The 17,669-nt window shown below is 42.4% G+C and overlaps 1 protein-coding gene across 1 annotated transcript; it reads left to right on the top strand.

Moving 5' to 3' along the window:
* Positions 1-3,873: 3,873 nt before the first annotated feature.
* On the top strand, positions 3,874-16,524 carry LOC106591737 (transient receptor potential cation channel subfamily M member 1-like). The gene is made up of 7 exons (XM_082958027.1): positions 3,874-4,273; positions 7,681-9,474; positions 10,848-11,061; positions 11,518-11,642; positions 11,852-12,023; positions 14,068-14,242; positions 16,090-16,524. The coding sequence occupies exons 2-7, from the start codon at positions 9,250-9,252 to the stop codon at positions 16,253-16,255; spliced, it is 1,077 nt and encodes a 358-aa protein (XP_082814153.1). The 5' UTR covers positions 3,874-4,273; positions 7,681-9,249; the 3' UTR covers positions 16,256-16,524.
* The last annotated feature ends 1,145 nt before the right edge of the window (positions 16,525-17,669 follow it).

Genomic DNA, 17,669 nt, shown 5'->3' with positions numbered 1-17,669 from the left:
GACCTCATGTGGTTGGAGTGTGTCAGCAGTTCATGCAAGAGAAATGCATTGATGCTATGGACTGGCCCGCCCGTTCCCCAGACCTGAATCCAATTGAGCACATCTGGGACATCATGTCTCGCTCCATCCACCAACGCCACATTGCACCACAGACTGTCCAGGAGTTGGCGGATGCTTTAGTCCAGGTCTGGGAGGAGATCCCTCAGGAGACCATCCGCCACCTCATCAGAAGCATGCCCAGGCGTTGTAGGGAGGTCATACAGGCACGTGGAGGCCACACACACTACTGAGCCTCATTTTGACTTGTTTTAAGGACATTACATCAAAGTTGGATCAGCCTGTAGTGTGGTTTTCCACTTTAATTTTGAGTGTTACTCCAAATCCAGACCTCCATGGGTTGATAAATTGGATTTCCATTGATTATTTTTGTGTGATTTTGTTGTCAGCACATTCAACTATGTAAAGAAAAAGTATTTAATAAGATTATTTCTTTCATTCAGATCTAGGATGTGTTGTTTAAGTGTTCCCTTTATTTTTTTGAGCAGTATATTATTACAAACTGGATTTGTTATTTACCGTATAAGGATTATAATGTTTATAGTCTTAACGTTAAAGGAGGAATGTCCAGATTTTATTAGTTAAACATTTTAGATTTGATCTTTATGGGTATAAAATATAATAAAATAAGTCTTCTACGTTTATCAATTTTAAAAATACAAAAAAAACGTAAAGTTCTCTAAGGACTTCTCTAAAATATCCCATCAGCCACCACAGCATTCCTTCCTCTCTCAGCCGCTGAGTCTGTGAGACCACCTGCCATCCTTCAGGGCTAATCAACAGCATGTCGGCCTCATGTGACGCCTCGCTGCTTTACCCAGAGACCAGTAGAACACAATCAGTCCTTTCATCTGGCCCTGCTAATAGCACCCAAAGACACAGCTGTCAAATCCCTGTCTGCTTCCTAAATGGCACCCTATCCCCTATATAGTGCACTACTATAGACCAGAGACCTATTCCCTATATAGTGGTACTACTATAGACCAGAGCCCTATTCCCTATATAGTGGCACTACTATAGACCAGAGCCCTATTCCCTATATAGTGGCACTACTATAGACCAGAGCCATATTCCCTATATAGTGGTACTACTATAGACCAGAGCCCTATTCCCTATATAGTGGTACTACTATAGACCAGAGCCCTATTCCCTATATAGTGGTACTACTATAGACCAGAGCCCTATTCCCTATATAGTGGTACTACTATAGACCAGAGCCCTATTCCCTATATAGTGGTACTACTATAGACCGGAGCCCTATTCCCTATATAGTGGTATTACTATAGACCAGAGCCCTATTCCCTGTATAGTGGCACTACTATAGACCAGAGCCCTATTCCCTATATAGTGGCACTACTATAGACCAGAGCCCTATTCCCTATATAGTGGTACTACTATAGACCAGAGCCCTATTCCCTATATAGTGGTAGTACTATAGACCAGAGCCCTATTCCCTATATAGTGGTATTACTATAGACCATAATAATAATAATAATAATAAATATATAAATGAATGAAGTTGGGAAACAACCACTGACTACTATCAGCTAGTTACATGGTAAACGTGTTTGAGGCTCCAGATAATACACTATACTGAATGAATTCCAACTAAATACATTTGGGGCGACAGGTTGCCTAGCGATTAAGAGCGTTGGGCCAGTAACCGAAAGGTCGCTGGTTTAAATCCCGGAGCTGACTAGATCCATGTGTCCTTGAGCAAGGCACTTAACCCTAATTGCTCCTGTATGTTGCTCTGGGTAAGAGCGTCTGCTGAGTGACTGAAATGTAAACGTTGGGGTATTTAAGGATCTATAGATGGCTGTCATTGGTTGATGTAGTGCGTTCCACTTAAACCAAACAAGTAAACCCCGAATTCCCAAAGGGCCTTGGTCCATATCAGTTCCCTAGAAAGAGAATCGGGTGTTATTTGGGGTGCCGACTTCGACATACCTCAGCTCAGCATGCCGCTTGCTATTTTCATCACCGATGTCTGCTTTTATTGGTCTTTGATCTGAGCCTCATTACCACTAATGTATTGTGACGTTCAGACTGCCTTGTGTGTGTGTGTACGCGTGTGTGTGTGTCTGTCTGTGTGTGTGTCTGTGTGTCTGTGTGTGTGTGTGTGTGTGTGTCTGTGTGTCTGTGTGTTTGTGCCTGGTGTCTGGTCACTCACGTCATCATCACTTCACAACGACTGCTTTGAGAACGTAATGTGATTTACAAATTGAATGGAACTGTTCATTATTAAGAGGAAACAAATAGTATTAACCAAAGCACTAATAATGTGATCTCTAAGCATATGTTTTAGTCTAATCACAACCTGTAACAATTGTCTTTTGTTTTCAAATAGTCATGCCACTATAATACTGAATACAATATCTGTTTGTCCCACCAAAACACATAGGGTTTATTGTTTTGTGAGGTCTAGATGCTAGTCATGTTAATTCACTTATCCTAATCTGATTCTAAAGTATCAAGGGATGCAGCCCAAATAACTCCCTATTCCTCATGTGGCGCACTACAGCCTTATTCTTCCAGGCTTGTTGTTCACTGCTCACAGAGGTTCCTAGTAACACAGTTATACATTTCACATGGGATTTCCATATTAAATGGTGTGGATGAAGGGTTTAGGTGAGCCTAAACTCTTAGGGGGGGGGAAAGGGGGGTTGCGTAAGGGGTTCTTCGGCTGTCACCGTAGGAGAAACCTTTTAAAAACCCTTTTTGGTTCCAGGTAGAACCCTTTCCACAGATGGTTCTACATGGAACCCTAAAGGGTTCTACCTGGAACCCAAACGGGTTCTACATGGAACCCTAAAGGGTTCTACCTGGAACCCAAAAGGGTTCTTCAAAGGGTTCTCCTATGGGGACAGCTGAAGAACCCTTTTAGGTTCTAGATAGCAAATTTTTTTTCTAAGAGTGTGGGATAGGTCGGTGATTTTACCCAGGGGGCCGTGCAGCAGGGCGAGATGCGCGTGTTTTCAAAACACAACCCTCGCCAGTTTACCCTGGGTGCACCGGGTGGTATGAAATACACTGGTTTTTTTTACCACAATGTTTGATCAGTCTTTTTTTAAATAAGATATTTTCAACCTTGTTTCTGTCACAAACTCAAAACATGCACCCTGTTCCTTGTTAAATTCATGTTAGTAACCAAAGTTGAATTGAGTTTAATTGAGAACCAACATTTTCTCTTCAGTAGAAGTCCATGTCCCCTTTTGATTTTTATAATTCGAAGGTTAACAGGGAAAGACATGCCAGGGTAGAATTAATGTCCTCTGAACGAAAATGGTTTCCTCTCTGATTCTTTTGTCTCTCTGTTTCACCATGACAACAGGCTTAGCCAGACATCCTTTAGTTGGATCATATCAAACAAGTTCCTTGGAAAAGTCCAACTGTAACGAAGCTGCTATAAAGAAATGATCCGTTCCATTACATGTTAAAATCATCAATGGGCAAATAGTGCTCTGTCATTCTTCAACAAAACCCCTTTCAACAACATCCCTCCTGTGCCCAATTCTCTCAATTATGCAAATAGAGTTCAATCAGAGCAGCAGGGGGTTGACACATATTCTACGATAAAACATTCCTTTTGTTCCACTACTCTTTTAAATATGTTTTTTTTCTGGTTATTAGAACTTCCTCTTTCTTTCTTTCCTTCTCTTTCTTTTTCAACAACCAGGAGAGAGAGTTGGAGAGAAGAACGTTCTCTAGCAGAGTTAGAGAGATTAGTGAGGAGAGAGAGAGGAGGGGGGTTCTTTCTGGTTCTCGTTCCAGCCCAGGATGAAAATGCCCTGTGTGCAAGGAGGGGAGCAGGGACTGATATGGGTCATGAGACTCTCAAAAGGATTACCTTGAACTGAAGTCATGAGACCAAGGCTTGAACAAAGAGCTGGCTCACATGCTCATCATATGAGCCCCGCTTCATAAAGTCATGTCGTTTCATATCTACTGGGCTTCAGTGGGCTAGGAGGACCCGGGTGAGAGCAGCTAGAGAGCTGGAGATGAAGCTGGGCTGGAGCTGGGCTGGTGGGAAGTTTCTTGAGAGTTCTTAGAGTTATTGAGTGTTCTTGAGTTCTAAGAGAGTTCTTGAGTTCTAAGAGAGTTCTTGAGTTCTTAGAGAGTTGTTGTGTTCTTCTTTACTAGTAGTTGGGTGTTAGAGTGTTGAGTTGCTCTTGTGCTCCTCTTGAAGTTTCTACTGGATGCTCTTCCACTGACGGTAAGTGGTTCTTCATTTATCTGATGTATCGAGGAAACTCTGTATCTTCTTTGGTGTAGAAACGTTTTATGGTCAACTTTGTTCATTTCTTATAGGCAGGGATTCATTTGAGGTGCAATAGAGTGGAGTTGAGTTATGTTCCACCAACTTAGGTTGGGATACAACATATAGAGGGAATGGAATAGAAATCTACTGAAATTATATATTTTAAAAAAATATCATTTTAGAGACAGTTCCATCGACGAAAAAATAACCTCCATGTTAACCTCTATAACCACTGTTCCCCAGTAGACTGTCCTTGTAAAAGAACCTCCATGTTAACCTCAATAACCACTGTTCCCCAGTAGACTGTCCTTGTAAAAGAACCTCCATGTTAACCTCTATAACCACTGTTCCCCAGTAGACTGTCCTTGTAAAAGAACCTCCATGTTAACCTCTATAACCACTGTTCCCCAGTAGACTGTCCTTGTAAAAGAACCTCCATGTTTTTCTCAATAACCACTGTTACCCAGTAGACTGTCCTTGTAAAAGAACCTCCATGTTAACCTCTATAACCACTGTTCCCCAGTAGACTGTCCTTGTAAAAGAACCTCCATGTTAACCTCTATAACCACTGTTCCCCAGTAGACTGTCCTTGTAAAAGAACCTCCATGTTAACCTCTATAACCACTGTTCCCCAGTAGACTGTCCTTGTAAAAGAACCTCCATGTTAACCTCTATAACCACTGTTCCCCAATAGACTGTCCTTGTAAAAGAACCTCCATGTTAACCTCTATAACCACTGTTCCCCAGTAGACTGTCCTTGTAAAAGAACCTCCATGTTAACCTCTATAACCACTGTTCCCCAGTAGACTGTCCTTGTAAAAGAACCTCCATGTTAACCTCTATAACCACTGTTCCCCAGTAGACTGTCCTTGTAAAAGATTCTCCATGTTAACCTCTATAACCACTGTTCCCCAATAGACTGTCCTTGTAAAAGAACCTCCATGTTAACCTCTATAACCACTGTTCCCCAGTAGGCTGTCCTTGTAAATAAGAATTTCTTCCTAACTGACTTGCCTAGTTAAAGAAAGGTTAAATACCAAAACATTTTTATAAATAAAACCTCTATGTTACTTAGCCTCCAAAGAAACTCCACATGAGGAATAGATCTCTGAACAAAGTTCTTATTTTGGAGGCACCCTGATTAAAAGTTCATAATATAATATAATTGTTATAAAGTAAATTAGTTTCAAAACTTTAGTCAATCTGTGGTCAATCTAACTAATCTGTAGTGTACTCAATAAGGTGTAGGGCGTTAGGAGTTAGGAGTTAGGAGTTCTCATGGCAGAGTTTTTGGCCAACTTCCTCTCTGTGCTCCTGAGTGGAGCAACGGTCACTGCATTTCAGTGCTAGAAGCGTCACTACTGACACCCTGGTTCGAATCCAGGCTGTATCACAACCGGCCGTGATTGGGAGTCCCAGCGTCGTCTGGGATTGGCTGTCATTGTAAATAAGAATTTGTTCCTAACTGACTTGTCGAGTTAAAGAAATAAAAGGATCTTGTTAGTTACAGAATTTACTGTCTTCTTGGTCCTGTCTCACCTTTCTTTCCCAGGAACTTGTTGAAACAAGTTCAAATTGATTTATAATATGTTGTTTATTAATTAAACTCTTTACCAGGATGATAATAATGAGTGGTAATATGTTATTTATGAGTTAGAATGTTTACCAGGATGATAATAATGAGGTAATATGTTATTTTATTAATTAGACTGTTTACCAGGATGATAATAATGAGGTAATATGTTATTTTATTAATTAGACTGTTTACCAGGATGATAATAATGAGGTAATATGTTATTTATGAATTAGACTTTTTACCAGGATGATAATAATGAGGTAATATGTTATTTATGAATTAGACTGTTTTCCAGGATGATAATAATGAGGTAATATGTTATTTATGAATTAGACTGTTTACCAGGATGATAATAATGAGGTAATATGTTATTTATGAATTAGACTGTTTACCAGGATGATAATAATGAGGTAATATGTTATTTATGAATTAGACTGTTGTGGAACGTTGTCTGGCTCCATTGAGTCGTTGACTAGATGAGTTTGATATTATCTGCAGCTAAGAGACCTACGTTTACTAATTGTTCTACTATTTTAACCATTTGCAATGAACAAACTTTTACATCAAAATCTCTGAAATATTTATATTTTTAAAGCTTGAGAAAAACTATGTTGAGGTTAGTTACCGTTTTAGAAGATATAAATACTAACTATTTGTTATATGCAGTATAGACATGAATCCAAGATGTACCCAGTCACTATTTGTTGGGACTTGGGTTTAATCCACCATTATCCAGAGTGAACGTATTTCCCAAAGTGCTCTGCGACAGACAGGACCCCTGCCCATGGCTTCTGCTGTAGAGTGACCTGTTAATCATTATGGCATAATCACAACACAAAGTCATTAGGTCTATTTGGCGTCACATACATACGCATGAATGCACACACACACACACACACACACACACACACACACACACACACACACACACACACACACACACACACACACACACACACACACACACACAGCCCTGTTCTTTGCTGGAGCGTTTAGGCAGGATTAGGTGACCAGTGCTGTAGTTAAGAGGATTTGTTCCATCAAGAAATGAGAGTTTTTGTACCTGGCTGTTTCAATAGAAAGCAGCATTCTACCAGTAATTAGCTAGACCCATAGGTCTCCTGTAAAAAGTAGTGCACTATATAGGGAATAGGGCTCTGGTCTATAGTTGTTCCACTATATAGGGAATAGGGCTCTGGTCTATAGTAATACCACTATATAGGGAATAGGGCTCTGGTCTATAGTAGTACCACTATATAGGGAAAAGGGCTCTGGTCTAAAGTAGTGCACTATATAGGGAATAGGGCTCTGGTCTATAGTTGTACCACTATATAGGGAATAGGGAGCCATCTGTGACAGAACCACAGTGTGAAGGTAGGGAGAGACCAGATGGTGCTGGGTATGGTCCATTGTTGGATCAGTAGAACACACTAACAGAACGTGTGTTGTGATATTATGGAACATCCATTTTCAATGTTTGGATCTTTTTCTTTTATCACAGGCTTCGATTGAATTTTTCACAACACAGAAAAAGCACACTGACTAGTGTTGTTCTTCTGTAGTGCTATGATGTTCTTATCATCAGATTTGGTCCATAAACTGCAAATGAACAGAACATGAAATCTCAGACCTCTAACCTGTTGTTATTTCAATGTATCCAAGCTATTCAATAAAGTATTTCATTATGCGGATGGTTTCAATGGTGCCGCTTTTCTTTACCACGTAGTATTTATCAGAGTTGAGTGATTTGAAGTCTAAACCATGAATCTCTCTCTCTCTCTCGCAGGCCCACAAAGCTTGGATTGAGAAGACGTTTCAGAAAAGAGAGTGCATCCAAATATTTCCCAGCAAAGAACCAAACAGGTACCATTCATGTCACTGTTTTCCCAGAACCCAACAGGTACCATTCATGTCACTGTTCTCCCAGAACCCAACAGGTACCATTCATGTCACTGTTCTCCCAGAACCCAACAGGTACCATTCATACTACTGTTCTCCCAGAACCCAACAGGTACCATTCATACTACTGTTCTCCCAGAACCCAACAGGTACCATTCATGCCACTGTTCTCCCAGAACCCAACAGGTACCATTCATGCCACTGTTCTCCCAGAACCCAACAGGTACCATTCATACTACTGTTCTCCCAGAACCCAACAGGTACCATTCATGTCACTGTTCTCCCAGAACCCAACAGGTACCATTCATGTCACTGTTCTCACAGAACCCAACAGGTACCATTCATGTGACTGTTCTCCCAGAACCCAACAGGTACCATTCATGCCACTGTTCTCACAGAACCCAACAGGTACCATTCATGTCACTGTTCTCCCAGAACCCAACAGGTACCATTCATGCCACTGTTCTCCCAAAACCCAACAGGTACCATTCATGCCACTGTTCTCCCAAAACCCAACAGGTACCATTCATGCCACTGTTCTCACAGAACCCAACAGGTACCATTCATGCCACTGTTCTCGCCGATCCAATTTTCCTTGCTCCTCACTATTCTCATATGCTTCCATGATGAGCACCAGATCATTTGTTGAGGCAGAGAGAGAGAGAGAGAGAGAGAGAGAGAGAGAGAGAGAGAGAGAAGAGAGAGAGAGAGAGAGTAAGAGAGAGAGAGGAGAGAAGAGAGAGAGAGAGAGGAAGAGAGAGAGAGGGAGAGAGAGAGAGAGAGAGAGAGAGAGAGACAGCGAGAGAGAGAGACAGAGACAGAGAGAGAGAGAGAGAGAGAGAGAGAGAGAGAGAGAGAGAGAGAGAGAGTGCTTTCACTGACCCAGTTTAAAATATTTAAAAAACTGTGTTTTTAGAGTGCTGTATAACTTAGTGTACATCCCAAATGACATCCTATTCCCTATATATAGTGCACTGTTGTCAGTCCTGGTCAAAAGTAGTGCACTACAAAGGGAATATGATGCCATTTGGGATGTAGACTTAATGAATTCTCCACTCATACAGAAACGCTCTCAGTAAAGAAATTGTATAAACAACCTGCCGTTACTTGGCCCAAATCCCTTATTAAGGCCCAAATCCTTTCAAATGGTGGTGATTGTGGGGACTTAACGTGACAAAACCCCTCAGATAGCTCTAAAGCAAACAGAGATGCAATTGAAATTGGTCAGCACACAAATATGAACAGTAACAGCTGTTAGTAACATGGTTAAGTAGCTCTACGCTACGTTGACAAAGCAATACTAGCCATCTTTCATAGCTATTTACACGATCTGTCTGTGTTTCACATTCCATCACGGTACGCTTCCATTAACACTTTATAAACCAACAGGTAGAAAGCATTATGAAGTGGTTATAATGCATTATAACACCAGTAATAAGCATGTATAACCCCCCATATGTCCTCCCTTTCTATCTCCAGGTGCAGTTGTGGTCAGGTAGTGAACCAGCATGTGGCCATCATCCCGGGGGCGACCACCAGGGTGGCGGAAGAGGCAGGTCAGATAGCACAGGTGGCGGTGCCCATGGAACGCTGGTCCGTGCTTAAACACACACAGGCCATGCCCACAGACACATACGGCATCATGGAGTTCCAGGGAGGAGGACATGTCAACAAGGCCATGGTTAGACGCCATTTTCTTTCTTTCTTTCCTTCATTTCTTTGAAGCATCCTCCATTTATAATTCACTTCCTGCCCCCTTTCCTCTCCTCCTCAATCCTTCACTCTCTCTCTCTCATCTCTCCTCAACATAAACAATAGTTGAAATAGAATGTCCTCATAAACCATGAAGACATTAAGACATGAACCATGAAGACATGAAGACATGAACCATGAATGAAGACATGAAGACATGAACCATGAAGACATGAAGACATGAACCATGAATGAAGACATGAAGACATGAACCATGAAGACATGAACCATGAAGACATGAACCATGAAGACATGAACCGTGAAGACATGAACCGTGAAGACATGAAGACATGAACCATGAAGACATGAAGACATAAACCATGAAGACATGAACCATGAAGACATGAAGACATGAACCATGAAGACATGAACCATGAAGACATGAAGACATAAACCATGAAAACATGAAGACATAAACCATGAAGACATGAACCATGAAGACATGAAGACATAAACCATGAAGACCTGAACCATGAAGACATGAAGACATAAACCATGAAGACATGAACCATGAAGGCATGAACCATGAAGACATGAAGACATGAACCATGAAGACATGAAGACATGAACCATGAAGACATGAACCATGAAGACATGAACCATGAAGACATGAACCATGAAGACATGAAGACATGAACCATGAAGACATGAACCATGAAGACATAAACCATGAAGACAAACCATGAAGACAGGAAGACATAAACCATGAAGACATGAAGACATGAACCATGAAGACATAAACCATGAAGACATAAACCATGAAGACAAACCATGAAGACATGAACCATGAAGACAAGAAGACATGAACCATGAAGACATGAACCATGAAGACATGAACCATGAAGACATGAAGACATGAAGACATGAACCATGAAGACTTGAAGACATGAACCATGAAGACAAGAAGACATGAAGACATGAAGACATGAACCATGAAGACTTGAAGACATGAAGACATGAACCATGAAGACATGAAGACATGAACCATGAAGACATGAAGACATGAAGACATGAATCATGAATCATGAAGACTTGAAGACATGAACCATGAAGACTTGAAGACATGAAGACATGAAGACATGAACCATGAAGACTTGAAGACATGAAGACATGAAGACAGGAACCATGAAGACATGAACCATGAAGACATGAAGACATGAAGACATGAACCATGCCACCATCATCTTGTTCACTCTCTCCATCCATCTCTCCCCTACAGTACATCCATGTGGCGTTTGTATTAAATGTCTTCATCTCCTTTCTCATTTACTCCTCGTCTCTCTCTCCATTTCTCCCCTTCAGTACATCCGTGTGGCGTACGATTCCAAGCCAGACAACATGCTCCACCTGATGGTGAAAGACTGGCAGCTGGAGCTCCCTACCCTGCTCATCTCCGTCCACGGGGGACTGCAGAACTTTGACTTGCAGCCCAAACTAAAACAGGTGTTTGGAAAGGGTCTGATCCAAGCTGCAGTCACCACCGGAGCCTGGATACTCACTGGCGGAGTCAGCACTGGTATGTACTGTAGTTTCCTAACGATGTGTTACATTCACTGACATGATCACTGAGGTATCTAGCAGTCAACGGTAAGGTAGGCAAGTCACTAAATCTTGAGTCCAAATCGAGTACCAAGTCCCTGGTGTTCAAGTCTGAGTCCAAGTTGAGTACCAAGTCCCTAGTGTTCAAGTCTGAGTCCGAGTCAAGTACCAAGTCCCTAGTGTTCAAGTCTGAGTCCGAGTCGAGTACCAAGTCCCTAGTGTTCAAGTCTGAGTCCGAGTCAAGTACCAAGTCCCTAGTGTTCAAGTCTGAGTCCGAGTCGAGTACCAAGTCCCTAGTGTTCAAGTCTGAGGCCGAGTCGAGTACCAAGTCCCTAGTGTTCAAGTCTGAGTCCAAGTCCAAATCCCTTCTACTAATGTCTGAATGGAGTCCACGTCCCTTATTAGTGCTGAACGGGCTCCATGTGTATCCTAGGGGTGATCCGGCATGTTGGAGATGCGTTGAAGGACCACTCCTCAAAGTCCAGGGGGAAAGTATGTGCCATCGGGATCGCTCCATGGGGCATTGTGGAGAACAAGGAGGATCTGATAGGAAGAGATGTAAGTCGCAACTTGTGAACTTGTTTGGGTGTGATTCTCCATTTAAATTCAACTCAACTCCTCAACTCAACAACTCAATTCAACTCCTCAACACAACTCAACTCAACTAAATTCCTCACCTTCAATTCAACTCCTCAATTCAACTCCTCAATTCAACTCCTCAAATCAACTCCATGTTAACAGGATGTTATTATATGTATCCCTCCCAGGTGACACGTCCATACCAGGCCATGTCCAACCCCATGTCCAAGCTGTCTGTCCTCAACAACAGCCACTCTCACTTCATCCTAGCAGATAACGGGACCCACGGAAAGTACGGCGCAGAGGTCCGTCTTCGCCGTCAGCTGGAGAAACACATCTCCCTGCAGAAGATCAACACACGTAAGTTTGACAGATTGAGGGAGGGGGGGGGGGGGGGTTGTCTGTGTAACACCAGGCAGTGTAAGCCCGTTGAACTAAAGCCCAAGGCATTAGCTCAGGGAGCTAACTAACACAAGTTTTCGGGTCTCAGACGAGAACAACTTCATATTTACCATGACCCATCTAATGTTAACGCTAATGTTGGAACTATACACGGTGTTAGTGTCTTAGATACAACATACCCTCGTGTTGTCATAGTCCAGGCTTCTTTAGGTGATTTGATCAGAGAGAGCCTGTCCTGCCCTGCTGTACCCTGATGAGTAGCTGATCTATGTGACCTGTGGGTTTCCCTTTGTCATCCTATGCCTGGAGATCATGATAAGGCAGGGACAGCAAAGGGATGCTCAGCTGTCACCTCTGACTTCAACTACGCTGACATTAATACTGTGTCTGAGGCCTATGAAGACCACATGCTAGCTACAGGCAGCACTGCTGTGTATGAGGACCACATACTAGCTACCGGCAGCACTGCTGTGTATGAGGACCACATGCTATCTACAGGCAGCACTGCTGTGTATGAGGACCACATGCTAGCTACAGGCAGCGCTACTGTGTATGAGGACCACATACTAGCTACAGGCAGCACTGCTGTGTATGAGGACCACATGCTAGCTACAGGCAGCACTGCTGTGTATGAGGACCACATACTAGCTACAGGCAGCACTGCTGTGTATGAGGACCACATGCTAGCTACAGGCAGCGCTGCTGTGTATGAGGACCACATGTTAGCTACAGGCAGAACTGCTGTGTATGAGGACCACATGTTAGCTACAGGCAGCACTGCTGTGTATGAGGACCACATACTAGCTACAGGCAGCACTGCTGTGTATGAGGACCACATGTTAGCTACAGGCAGCACTGCTGTGTATGAGGACCACATGCTAGCTACAGGCAGAACTGCTGTGTATGAGGACCACATGCTAGCTACAGGCAGCACTGCTGTGTATGAGGACCACATACTAGCTACAGGCAGCACTGCTGTGTATGAGGACCACATGCTAGCTACAGGAAGCACTGCTGTGTATGAGGACCACATGCTAGCTACAGGCAGCGCTGCTGTGTATGAGGACCACATGCTAGCTACAGGCAGCACTGCTGTGTATGAAGACCACATGTTAGCTACAGGCAGCGCTGCTGTGTATGAGGACCACATGCTAGCTACAGGCAGCACTGCTGTGTATGAGGACCACATGCTAGCTACAGGCAGAACTGCTGTGTATGAGGACCACATGTTAGCTACAGGCAGCACTGCTGTGTATGAGGACCACATGCTAGCTACAGGAAGCACTGCTGTGTATGAGGACCACATGCCAGCTACAGGCAGCACTTAGGAAAAAAAACTAAAAAACTAAGTCTGTGGAAATGGGAGCTTTTCTTTGCTGCTATTTGTCTTTATCGTCATTATAACATGTTGTTGTGTATGTCTCTGCCAGGTTAGGGGTCAGGGGTCATGTTGTTGTGTATGTCTCTGCCAGGTCAGGGGTCAGGGGTCATGTTGTTGTGTATGTCTCTGCCAGGTTAGGGGTCATGTTGTTGTGTATGTCTCTGCCAGGTCAGGGGTCAGGGGGTCATGTTGTTGTGTATGTCTCTGCCAGGTTAGGGGTCAGGGGTCATGTTGTTGTGTATGTATCTGCCAGGTTAGGGGTCAGGGGTCATGTTGTTGTGTATGTCTCTGCCAGGTCAGGGGTCATGTTGTTGTGTATGTCTCTGCCAGGTTAGGGGTCAGGGGTCATGTTGTTGTGTATGTCTCTGCCAGGTCAGGGGTCAGGGGGTCATGTTGTTGTGTATGTCTCTGCCAGGTTAGGGGTCAGGGGGTCATGTTGTTGTGTATGTCTCTGCCAGGTTAGGGGTCAGGGGGTCATGTTGTTGTGTATGTCTCTGCCAGGTCAGGAGTCAGGGGGTCATGTTGTTGTGTATGTCTCTGCCAGGTTAGGGGTCATGTTGTTTTGTCTGCCTCTGTCGGGTCAGGGGGTCTATAACATGTTGTTTTGTCTGCCTCTGCCAGGTCTGGGTCAGGGAGTGCCTCTGGTCTGTCTGATCCTGGAGGGGGGTCCCAACGTCATCTCCATAGTCCTGGAGAGCCTGAGGGAGGACCCCCCTGTCCCGGTGGTGGTCTGTGACGGCAGTGGACGGGCCTCTGACATCATCTCCTTCGCACACAGATACTCTGAGGACGACGGGTGAGAAACAGACCTGGGTCAAATGCATGCAATTTTAGATATATGTCAAATGCATGTCAGATACATGTCAAATACATGTCAAATACATGTCAAATATATGTAAAATACATGTCAGATATATGTCAAATGCACGTCAGATACATGTCAGATACATGTCAAATACATGCCAAATACATGTCAAATATATGTAAAATACATGTCAGATATATGTGAAATGCATGTCAGATACATGTCAAATATATGTCAAATACATGTCAAATATATGTAAAATACATGTCAGATATATGTCAAATGCACGTCAGATACATGTCAGATAAATGTCAAATACATGCCAAATACATGTCAAATATATGTCAAATACATGTCAGATATATGTTAAATACATGTCAAATACATGTCAGATACATGTCAGATATATGTCAGATATGTCAAATACATGTCAAATACATGTCAAATATATGTAAAATACATGTCAGATATATGTGAAATGCATGTCAGATACATGTCAAATATATGTCAAATACATGTCAAATATATGTAAAATACATGTCAGATATATGTCAAATGCACGTCAGATACATGTCAGATACATGTCAAATACATGCCAAATACATGTCAAATATATGTCAAATACATGTCAGATATATGTTAAATACATGTCAAATACATGTCAAATACATGTCAGATATATGTCAGATATGTCAAATACATGTCAAATACATGTCAAATATATGTCAAATACATGTCAGACATATGTCAAATACATGTCAGATATATGTCAAATGCATGTCAGATATGTCAAATATATGTCAGATATATGTCAAATACATGTCAAATACATGTCAGATATATGTCAAATATATGTCAAATATATGTCAGATATATGTCAAATACATGTCAGATATATGTCAAATACATGTCAGAGACAGTATATAGGACATTGGGTGAGAAACAGAACAAAGAACAGGGCTGTGATCTAATGTCCACACTAGCAGAAACAGAACTAGAACAGGGCTGTGATCTAATGTCCACACTAGCAGAAACAGAACTAGAACAGGGCTGTGATCTAATGTCCACACTAGCAGAAACAGAACTAGAACAGGGCTGTGATCTAATGTCCACACTAGCAGAAACAGAACTAGAACAGGGCTGTGATCTAATGTCCACACTAGCAGAAACGGAACTGGAACAGGGCTGTGATGTAATGTCCACACTAGCAGAAACAGGACTAGAACAGGGCTGTGATCTAATGTCCACACTAGCAGAAACAGAACTAGGAACATGGCTGTGATCTAATGTCCACACTAGCAGAAACAGACTACAGCCAAATACTGTGCTTGGTTTTGCCTTTTTGGTAGGCCGTCATTCTAAATAAGAATTTGTTCTTAATTGCCTAATTAAAAAAAGGTTAAATAAAAAAATTAAAAAATTGATTTAGTTACAATGAAACCAATTCAATAATACTAAGAATGTAAACTCCAAACTGAAGCCCTCCACAAATACTTTCAAATGGAAATAGAACAGGTAGAATCTTTTGAGCATTTTCCAAGCCTAAAGTGTAGACTGTAGAGTTGGTTTGACCAGTCTCTCTGTCTTTTCTCATTTTCCAAGCCTAAAGAGTAGACTGTGGAGTTGGTTTGACCAGTCTCTCTGTCTCCTCTTATTTTCCAAGCCTAAAGTGTAGACTGTAGAGTTGGTTTGACCAGTCTCTCTGTCTCCTCTCATTTTCCAAGCCTAAAGAGTAGACTGTGGAGTTGGTTTGACCAGTCTCTCTGTCTCCTCTCATTTTCCAAGCCTAAAGTGTAGACTGTGGAGTTGGTTTGACCAGTCTCTCCGTCTCCCCTCAGCTTGGTAAGTGATAGCGTGAAGGACCAGCTCCTGGTCACCATACAGAAGACGTTCAACTACAACCGCGGTCAGGCCCAGCAGATCTTCCTCATGGTGATGGAATGCATGAAGAAGCGATCTCTGGTGAGTAGGGAAGACATAATTATACAGGCTATGTTCCCATAAATGACATTAGCATAACACTTAGAATTCCTGTCCAATGCATTGCATGCGTCATAAGTGACGGTTTTAGTATCTAGACAATTTGTTAGTTAAAATGTATTTTTCTAAGCCTTTACGTACATTTTAGAAACACTTTACCGCATAAGTCAAACCTAATGTATTCAAAATATATTCAAACATTAAAGATTATAATTTGTGATGAAAGTAAAGCGACATTTTAATAATTTAATTGTTTTATGTTATTTGATGCGTCAATAAAATTGTCCCATTCATTTGTGTCATCCTGTACTTTCATTCATGTGTCATGTGTCCAATCATTTGACCCGGTACGTTAAATAAGTCAACACAACCAATATCCATCATCACTGAAGACCTGAAACTATTCTACTTCATAAACCCTGCATCCCATAGTCAGTGTCCCCATAAACTATAGTTGAAGAATGTGTCCTCATAAACAACGATAATATGAACTACATCACCATCATCCCTGTCTCACATCTTCAACTACATCACCATCATCCCTGTCTCACTTCCTCAACTACATCACCATCATCCCTGTCTCACATCTTGAACTACATCTCCATCATCCCTGTCACACTTCCTCAACTACATCTCCATCATCCCTGTCTCACTTCCTCAACTACATCACCATCATCCCTGTCTCACTTCCTCAACTACATCACCATCATCTCTGTCTCACTTCCTAAACTACATCACCATCATCCCTGTCTCACTTCCTCAACTACATCACCATCATCCCCATCTCACTTCTTCAACTACATCCCCATCATCCCTGTCTCACTTCTTCAACTATATCACCATCATCCCCATCTCACTTCTTCAACTACATCACCATCATCCCTGTCTCACTTCCCCAACTACACCACCATCATCCCTGTCTCACATCTTCAACTACATCACCATCGTCCCTGTTTCACTTCCTCAACTACATCACCATCATCCCTGTCTCACATATTCAACTACCTCACCCCTGTCTCACTTCCTCAACTACATCACCATCATCCCTGTCTCACATCTTCAACTACATCACCATCATCCCTGTTTCACTTCCTCAACTACATCACCATCATCCCTGTCTCACATATTCAACTACCTCACCATCGTCCCTGTTTCACTTCCTCAACTACATCACCATCATCCCTGTCTCACATATTCAACTACCTCACCCCTGTCTCACTTCCTCAACTACATCACCATCATCCCTGTCTCACATCTTCAACTACATCACCATCATCCCTGTCTCACATCTTCAACTACATCACCATCATCCCTGTCTCACATCTTTATCTACATCACCATCCTCCCTGTCTCACTTCCTCAACTGCATCACCCTCATCCCTGTCTCCCAGCTTCTTCAACTACATCTCCATCATCCCCGTCTCACTTCCTCAACTAC

Source organism: Salmo salar, chromosome 11 (assembly GCF_965601325.2).
Source record: "Salmo salar chromosome 11, fSalSal1, whole genome shotgun sequence".
In the NCBI taxonomy this organism is placed as follows: Eukaryota; Metazoa; Chordata; class Actinopteri; order Salmoniformes; family Salmonidae; genus Salmo; species Salmo salar.
The sequence above is the reverse complement of the archived record's forward strand: the minus strand, read 5'-3'. Positions and strand labels throughout refer to the sequence as shown.